Here is an 8,748-nt window from a genome sequence, read left to right on the forward strand (position 1 = left end):
CCGCGGTGGCGCGGGCGCGCGGCGGCGTGCGGACCCCGGGTCGCGGACGTCCTGGCGCGCAGGGCGCATGTGTGCTGCGTGGGGCTCCCGGTCGTCGCTGCGGCGTCGGAAGTGTTTATTTGGATGGAGTCCGCACGTGTGTCTTGAAAGCGAGGCGGAATTAAATTTAAAAGTTTTCCCTGAAGCCCGGCGTTGTGGAGCGCTTCTGTAATCCCAGCACTAGAGAAGCGGAGTAGAATCATCACTGAGTTCGAGGCCAGCCTAGGCTACTTAAGCGACGTGGGTTCAAGGCCCGGCTGCACTACATAGGAGACCCCTGTTCACCTCTACGCCCCTCAAAAACCGACTGAAAGTGGTGGGAAGCACGGCTTTTAATACCTCCTTTCCTCTTGTATTGGGGAAATGGCAACCTAGTTCTCACTTCGTTGTTGTAATTGCAAAATGCTATAAAATGCTCCTAAATTTTTATTAAGGGTCTTACGTGATCAGCAGATTTCTAAGTAGGGTTAGAGATTTCCGTTCCATTTCTACCTTTTGAGACTGACAAAACTGGAATTTGCTGTGGAGGCAAAAACTCATTCTGATGTTTATTATCAGTTTTATGTAGATAATAGATTGCGTTATGTATTCCTCAATTATCTTAATAGTCACTTGGTCGTTTTTGAAAATTTTAAAGTCATCCTTGAAAGCGTAAATAGTATTTTGGGCAGTTTTTGTTTCTCATTAGCTTAAGCAAATGTTCTGTTGCTTTTTAAGTCGGATGACTGGAGAAGAAGGAAAAGAAGTCATCTTAGAAATGGAGAAAAACCTTCCTCGGCTGTACAAAGTTTTAAAGGTCTGTATTGAGTAGTTTTTTGTGTTTTGCATTAAAACCACCTAGCTGACCCATACTTCATATCGATTACTTAGAAGGTTTTCAGATTACCTTGCTTACTTTCTCAGTTTTCCAAATTTGAGTTTTACACTTTTTTTTTTTTTTTTGCAGTAGGGATGAAACCCAGGGTCTCAAACATTACAAGGCTTGTGGTCTGCCATTAATCTGCATCCCTGATCCCAAAATTTACTATTTAATTCTCGGTTTGCAGAGGAAGAAATTGGTTTAAGTTGCCCAGGGTTACTTGAATGCAAATCCTGTTTTTTATTTTGAATGCAATGGTCAAAGATTAATCTGTTATTTTTCCTTTTGGAAAGGTACAGTACTAAGTAAGTGTGATTCTAAACTGGTTAACCTTTGCTATACTCTGTAGAAAGCATTCATACTAATTTTTGTGTGTTTTCCATTTCTGATTAGAAATCTGTTAATTTAATCTTTCTCTTGTAGTTTATTTTATTTTATTTTATTTTTGTGTGTGTGTGTGGAACCAGGGATTGAACTCAGGCCCTTGTGCTTGCCAGGGAAGTGCTTATTCTACTGAGCCATCTCCCCGGCCCCATCTCTTGTAGTTTAAACTCAAACCAGTCTTCTCACTTGACTACTTGGCTTCGTGATCTTACTTACCTGACACTTAACATTTTTGTTCTGTTTTGAGATAGGATTTTCTGTGTAAGACAGGCCAGCTTTGAATTTGGCAGTCCTACTGCCCCAGTCTTCTAGGTCTTGGTTTACAGGTATGTGCCACCATACCTGGCACACCTAGCTTTGCAATCGTCTGTTTCTAGAATGTAAAGGTTAAGTAAAGTAAGTCTGTGAGCCATCTCAGTATTTTGCCTTTGAGGCTGTGTTTTTATAGTTGAACCAAATATTCTTTAAAATGTTCTTTGTGTGAGCTGGGGCTATTGCTCACAGGTATAGCACATACCTGGTGTGTACAAAGCCCTAGATTGAATTTAGGGGTACCAAATAAATATTGCATATTTTAGTGTAATTTCTGTCTGTAAACCTTAAAGCATTTGAGGTGCTGGCTTAAGTATTGCTAAAATAGTACAACAGCTTTACATAAAGAGGTTGTTGTGTAATATTTAATAGTATTATTACATAATGTTAGTTCCCTTCATCATTATATTGCACATTCTAGCAGTGTATTTGATGTGAAGACATCCACCTTCATGTACAGTACTTAATTTTGAGAGCATATGGGATCAGACACCCTGTTGCATGAATTTTGAGTCAAGTTGCGCTTTTTTTAAATAGGTTTGTATATAAAATTCTGTTGAATTATCTGGAAGTACATGGAAGTTTAGTAATAGAACAATGTTTTACATGGAAAGTAAAGAAAATTGGATTTCTTCAGAATAGGAACCTCATTAGGTAAAATAGAACATTAAATGTTTGTATATTAATGTTTAGAATTCTGCTAGGATTGCCTGTGGACTTTACCATTGTTGTTATTTTTTAAATTCGTTTTTTGTGGTGCTGGTGAATGCAGCTAGGGCTTCAGGGAGGTAAGTACTCTACCCTGAGCTATATCCCTAGTCCACCCATAACTTTTTTTTGTTTTGTTTTGTTGTTTATTGGTTTCATTATGAACTCATGGTGATCCTCCTGCCTCAGCTTCTCCAGTATTGGGATTATAGTCTTGTACTACCATGCCTGGCTTACCCATAACATTTTTGAGGATAAGATTGACTACTCTTTAGCTAGGGTTATATATAATTCATAGTGGTTATAACCCACTGTTCATGTTTGCAAGGCAATTTGATAAAAGGTGATATATAACATCCTGTATGATCCTAGCTCTTTGGAAGACTGAGTCAAGAAGTTCACAAATTCAAGACCAGACTTGACAATTTAGTAAGACTGTCTCAAAGTGGAAAGGGTCTGAGAATGTAGTTCAATGTGAAGGCACTGGGTTCAGTCCCAGTAGTGGAAAAAAGAATTCACAGCCGTATGCTACCTTTTGTCCAAGACATAGAGTATGAGGTCTCAGTCTTAGCTTTAATTGTCTGAACACATTGCTATGATTTCTTTCATACAGTTTTGATCTTTGGTTTTCCTTAATTCCTGAATAGGTACTCTGAGCTCTGGGTGTGGTGGTCATGTCTGTAATTCCAGAATTTAGGCTTTATCTAGAGTCTCATCACTTGGGGGACTGAGGCAGATTTAAGCCTAGCCTGGCAATTTTAACAAAATACTGTTAGGAAAATTTTTAAAAAATGACGGAGGATACAGCTCAAAGAGAATACCCTGGATTCAATCCCAGTACCACAAAAAACGATGGAATGCTAAAATTCCTACTACATTGCATATACTTAGGGATAAATGTTACATTCTGACCCCCCTTTGATCTCCCAGCTCACAGCCTGTGTAAAGGTGTCTGTTGGCACTAAGAATGCATGGTCGTTGACTTTGCATTTGATCAGCTTACTCCTCCTGAAGAGTCTTTTCTCTTTTCCTTCCCTTCTAATAATTTTAATATCTTTTATCTGCTGGCTTTTTTTTTGTGTGTTTTCACATGAGTGTTCTTTTATCTGTTAATGTTAACATTAAATATTCTTTCAGTTATTTTTGTCTAGTTCCCTCTCTTTCTCTAAACTTTCCTCTAAGCTATATAGTTTGCTACCTAATACTTTTCACTGATACTCAAAGGGTTGTTTATGGATTATAGTAAATGTAATGAACTGGCTATTTTGTAATTGACTTGATTTCTAAAAATGGTTTTACAATTGTACTTCTTTTTAATAAATGTTTTGTTTTTATAGGCTCACATTTCCAGTCAAAATTCAGAACTGAGTAGTGCTGCTCTTCAGGCTTTGGGCTTTTGCTTATATAATCCCAAAATTACTTCCGGACTATCAGGTAGATAAATTTATTATGATCAGTAATGTTAAGCTTAAACTATAATGTGTTAGAAGTACTGTTATCTCTGGATTAGTTTTGTAATTTATAGTTTAGAGTTCACTTTTTTTTTTGGTGCAGGGTCTCACTATGTAGCTCAGACTTACAGTGATCCTCCTGTTTTCAGCCTCCCTAGTGCTGGGATTACAGGTGTGCACCATCATGCCCGGACTAGGATTTGCTTTTGAGAAAGAAATAATTATATATATTATATTTAGATTATCGTTTCCTAGACACAGTTCTAAGTTTGGCATTATATGTACTTTTTTTTTGTGTGTGTGTGTGGTACCAGGGATTGAACTACTACTGAGCTATCTTCCAGGCTGGCATTATAAAGTATGGTGTAGAAAATGTTATTTAAGCATGATCGTATGCTAGGATTATAGTTTAGTGATAGAGTTTACATACAAAGCTTTAGGCCCAGTCCTCAACCCAAGTACATGTGATATTGCTATAAACATGGAAGGTTTTCCACCTGTCACGCTGGCCTCGACCCCAAGGTGCTCTGAGCCAGCCACTGAGTCCAGGTGTGGTGGCAAAAGACTGTAACCCGAAACAGGAGGATCACTATGAGTCCGGGCTGCGTAGTGAGACCCTGTACCAAATACATAAGTAAGGGGGGAAAAGGGAAGTTTTTAAAGAAAGCATGTGGGTTTTTTGTTATTTTGCTTTGTATGTTTGTTTTTGAGACAGGGTCTTGCTCTGCAGTTCAAGCTGACCTTCAACCCACTTTGTAGCCCCGGCTGGTCTTGAACTCAAAGCAGTCCTGCATCAGCCTCCTGAGTGGTAGGATTGCAGGCGTGTACTACCACACCTGGCTGTTAGCATGTTTTAATTTGGAAGGGAGTAATTAATTACCTGATTATTCAGGCATGTGTCCTAAGGAGCATGCTGAATTCAAAAGTTACAGTGGTGGTAAATTTGGCATAATTTAGAACTGCAAATGGGATTGACAGTGCAGAACCTGATAGCCTCCATATTTGAAGTGACGCTGTTATATAGTTTGTCACTGTAAAGGAAATCTAGGTCATCTTCAGAGGAAATCAAGAAGTTGTCTTTTTCTCCCTGAATGAAAGGTTGTGTTTACCCTTTTTTATGTATGGAAGTGAGAACAACCTAAAGTAATTTTATTTATCTGTTTAACTTAATTTTATTCTTGTGCTTGCCAGGCAAGTGCTTAATCTACTGAGCTATCTCCCTGGCCCAGGTAGTTCAGTTTAGAGCAAAATTGTATTTATTTTCCTGAAGCAGTCTTGCTGTGTAGTTCAGGCTGAGCTTAAATCACTGTGTAGCCCAGGCTGGCCTTGAATTCTCAGCAATCCTTCTGTCTCAGCCTCCTGAGTCCTGGGATCACAGGCATATGCCACTATGCCAGGCAGTTGTGGGATTTAAACATTGCTGAAAATGGTCTTAATGTTCTTAGTTACAGTTATTTCAGTTGTACTACTTGTCTACTTAGACCCTGTAAGTTTGTTTTCTCTGAAAGCACTTTTCTCCTGCTTTGTGTTTTGTATTTTTGAATTGTTTGTATTGGCACTGGTTCTCTGATCCTTCTTTTGGTGTGTGTTTAATTTTTTGAATGGACAGTATGTTGTTTACTTTACCATTTGAGATTTTAAACAGTTGTAAAGTATTGCAATAATTAAAATTGTAACTTGTTTTTTAGAAGCAAATATTCAAGAACTGCTTTCAGAATTGAATGATACTGTTAAAAGTTCAGACAAAAATGTACGTACCAGGGCTCTTTGGGTAATATCCAAACAGACGTTTCCCAGTGAAGTTGTTGGCAAAATGGTGAGTATAGTTTCTGCTTATCTTAATTATATGCCAATTAAGAAATCTAGTCTATTTGATTTGTATTTATTTGGTTTTGTCTTTTAGGTGTCCAGTATAATTGACTCATTAGAAATAGTATTTAATAAAGGAGAGATACATTCTGCTGTTGTTGATTTTGAAGCATTAAATGTTATCATAAGGTATGCTTTTGGATTTTATGTAAATTGAAGTAATTGTTTTCCTGTGTAGAATTTAAGGGATACACCTAGGCTTGGTGGTACACACCTATAATTGTAGAAATTATATAACCTCAGCATTCAGGAGGCTGAGGCAGGAGAATCTCCAGTTAAAGACTGAGCTACACAGTAAATTCATAGCCTACCTGAAATACATAGCAAGACCCTCTCTCAAGAAAGCAAAAATAAAATTAAAATTGCTTTAGGAATTGGACTTTAGGGATTTATATTTTGTGGTAATGGGGACTCAACCCAGGACCTTGCACATGCAAGGCAGAGATCGCATCACGGCACTGCATCCTAGCTGACTTTTGGAATTTAAATGTACAATAGATATTAAAAGGGAATATCTTTTAGAAGGATATTTTTGGGGAGGGGGCTGGCTCAGCATGCCTTAAAGGCAGGACTGGTAAGGCATGAGGATCTAGGGATCAAACCACAGCATGCTGAGCCTGAGTGCTTTTTTTTAGCAGATACTTAAACAACTGAGCTAATGGGCAGGCCCTCAAAAGGGAATATCTTTTAAACCACACAGTTTAAAAGAAAAAGGTAACAGGAAGATGAATGTTAATGTCAATAAATTGCTGAATTTTATTTTTACTGGGATATCTTAAAAAGTAAAGTCTTGGTTATGTTATGCTGATAAAAGGCAGTTCTTGTTTGAAACTTCTCTGCTCAAGTTTTTACAAGAGTTTAAAAAAGTACAGGGGCTAGGGAGATGTCTCAGTGGAATAAGTGCAAGGGCCTGGGTTCAATCCCCCGTTTCACCAAAAAAAAAAAAAAAAAAACAAGATGAAGAAGTACAAATTTGTAATTGGGGGGCCTGCCCCTTAGCTCAGTTCTTTAAGTGGCTGCTTCAACAAAGCAGTCAGGCTCAGATTGCTGCGGTTCATCCCTACAACTCAAGCCAGCCAAACCTGCCCTGAAGGCATTCAGAGAGAAAAAAAACAAAAACAAATTTGTAATTGGACTAGGGGGTTGCTTAGAAAGACAGTGTCCAGAGTGCCTGTCACAGGACAGGAAAATCTGACATTCTTATCCTACCCTACTCTCTTATCAAGCTAACAGTGCAAGCTGTTTCATTTTCAAAGTTTTCTTCAGTTGAGCTGTTTAGTGTTCTGGTGCTTATATCATGGTTCACTGGCTGTCTTCTATAAAGGATTTTTTGTTTTGTGTTTTTTGAGACAGGATCTCATTATGCAGTTCAGGCTAGCCCCCAGGCTAGTCTTGAACTTGGGACAGTCCTACCTCAGGCCCCCCCCCCAAATTCTAGATACTTTACAGGAGTATACAAGTTAGAATGTAAAAGTTTGATCTCGTGTATAACGTATATGTTCTAAAAGAAATAGGTGTTGAGTGCAAAAGGGTCTTCTGTTACAGTTGTGTAAATTTCTGGTTGGTTTTTTTTTCTTGGTAGTGACTTAAAAAGTGAGGCCAGCCTAATGTAGGCATTGATTTCTCTTATTCACAGGTTAATTGAACAGGCCCCAATTCAAATGGGAGAAGAGTCAGTTAGATGGGCAAAACTTGTCATACCGTTAGTGGTTCATTCAGCACAAAAGGTACATTTGCGTGGAGCCACTGCTCTGGAGATGGGAATGCCGTTGTTGCTTCAGAAACAGCAAGAAATAGCATCCATTACAGAGCATCTTATGACTACTGTAAGTATTTCATTATGTAGGTATTTTCTGAATACTGCATTGGAAATTCAGTCTGGGCTCAAACTGGTATAACTGCACTGTGATTTAGAACTTAAGCTTTGAATTAAAATAAAGCTTAATTTCATGTAGGCAGATTACTCTAAACAGAGAAGAGAATTGTGTATTACAGCCTGGGTGCAGTATTTTACCCCATTCTCAGTGAATAGTAAATAGAAAGGGATTACATTATTGAAAAAGAATAGTTACTGATATAGCACTGTTTGATTTGCTTATTTATATATTTTGTATTTAGGACAGGGTATACAGGGTCTCACTACGTAGATGAGATGTAGTGATCTTGTTTTTTTGAAAAATTTTTTTAAAAAAATTTTATTTATTTATTTATGTGTGTGTGTGTGTGTGTGTGTGTGTGTGTGGCCAGCTCAGCCCACCAGGGGGCAGGACTGGCTGGCATGTGGTGCTGGGGATTGAACCGTGGTCCCTGTGCTTTAGTTAAGCTTGTTCTAGATGCTTTAGATCACTGAGCCATCTCACCAGCTCATGATCCTGTTTCACAGTCTCCCAAGTGCTGGGATTACAGACATGGGCCGCCATGCCCAGTCTCAATAGCCTCTCAGCATGCCCTAGGGGCACCAGCACTGCAGGCCTGGAGGATTGAACTCCTGGCCCCCATGTCTGCCTAAGCAGGCAGGCTCTTTAATCCGCTAAGCTATTTGGCCAGCCCTTGTTTGGTATATTTTATAATTCCAGTAGATTAAACTTTAACTCATGAGAACTCATCTAGCCTGTACAATTTTGTTGAATATTTGCTAAGGGGTCTTAGGTGAATCACCTTTTATTCTTGAAACATTTGTTATATGTTGTGCATTGTTGTAGACAATGTTGAGACAGTAGTGAAACAAAGGCTTACTGTAGTGTTTATTTGCTTGTGTTAAACATGAGGTGTATAGTGTGTTAAGTGAACAACACTATAGAGTAGCAGGGACAAGACAGAGGAAAAAAGAAATTACCAGGGTGAATTAAAAAAAGGAAACAAAGACATTAGAATAATGATGGCCAACTGGCCAAATGCTCAGATTGCAGCACCAGACCCGTACTCAGCCACCATGAGCAATTTGGTTCACATGCAGCAGAGAGGGCTCTGTGTGTCTGTGCCAAGTCCAGCACCACTACTTGAGAACAGTGACTTGGAGAGTGTAGGGGTTAGCCATTTGGGCAACATGGGTTAAGTTTGCTGCAGGCAAGAAAGCCAGGAATGCAAGAGGGTCTGCTCTTTTTTTTTTTTTTTTTTTTTTTTTTT

General features: G+C 38.7%; 1 protein-coding gene across 3 annotated transcripts in view; it reads left to right on the forward strand.

The window, feature by feature from the left end:
* Nucleotides 1–8,748, forward strand: part of Rif1 (replication timing regulatory factor 1) — a 93,249-nt gene that overhangs the window by 16,388 nt on the left and 68,113 nt on the right. Inside the window, exons 3-8 of one of the 3 annotated variants that reach the window (XM_023721344.1) lie at nt 757–835; nt 3,640–3,736; nt 5,442–5,569; nt 5,657–5,751; nt 7,259–7,468; nt 7,578–7,616. The exons of the other annotated variants lie outside the window; for them this stretch is intronic. Coding sequence (XP_023577112.1) covers nt 757–835; nt 3,640–3,736; nt 5,442–5,569; nt 5,657–5,751; nt 7,259–7,468; nt 7,578–7,616 — 648 coding nt within the window. The remainder of the gene's footprint in view (nt 1–756; nt 836–3,639; nt 3,737–5,441; nt 5,570–5,656; nt 5,752–7,258; nt 7,469–7,577; nt 7,617–8,748) is intronic. 3 annotated transcript variants of the gene reach the window in all.

Source organism: Octodon degus, unplaced genomic scaffold (genome assembly GCF_000260255.1).
Source record: "Octodon degus isolate 3935 unplaced genomic scaffold, OctDeg1.0 scaffold00082, whole genome shotgun sequence".
NCBI classification, from domain to species: Eukaryota; Metazoa; Chordata; class Mammalia; order Rodentia; family Octodontidae; genus Octodon; species Octodon degus.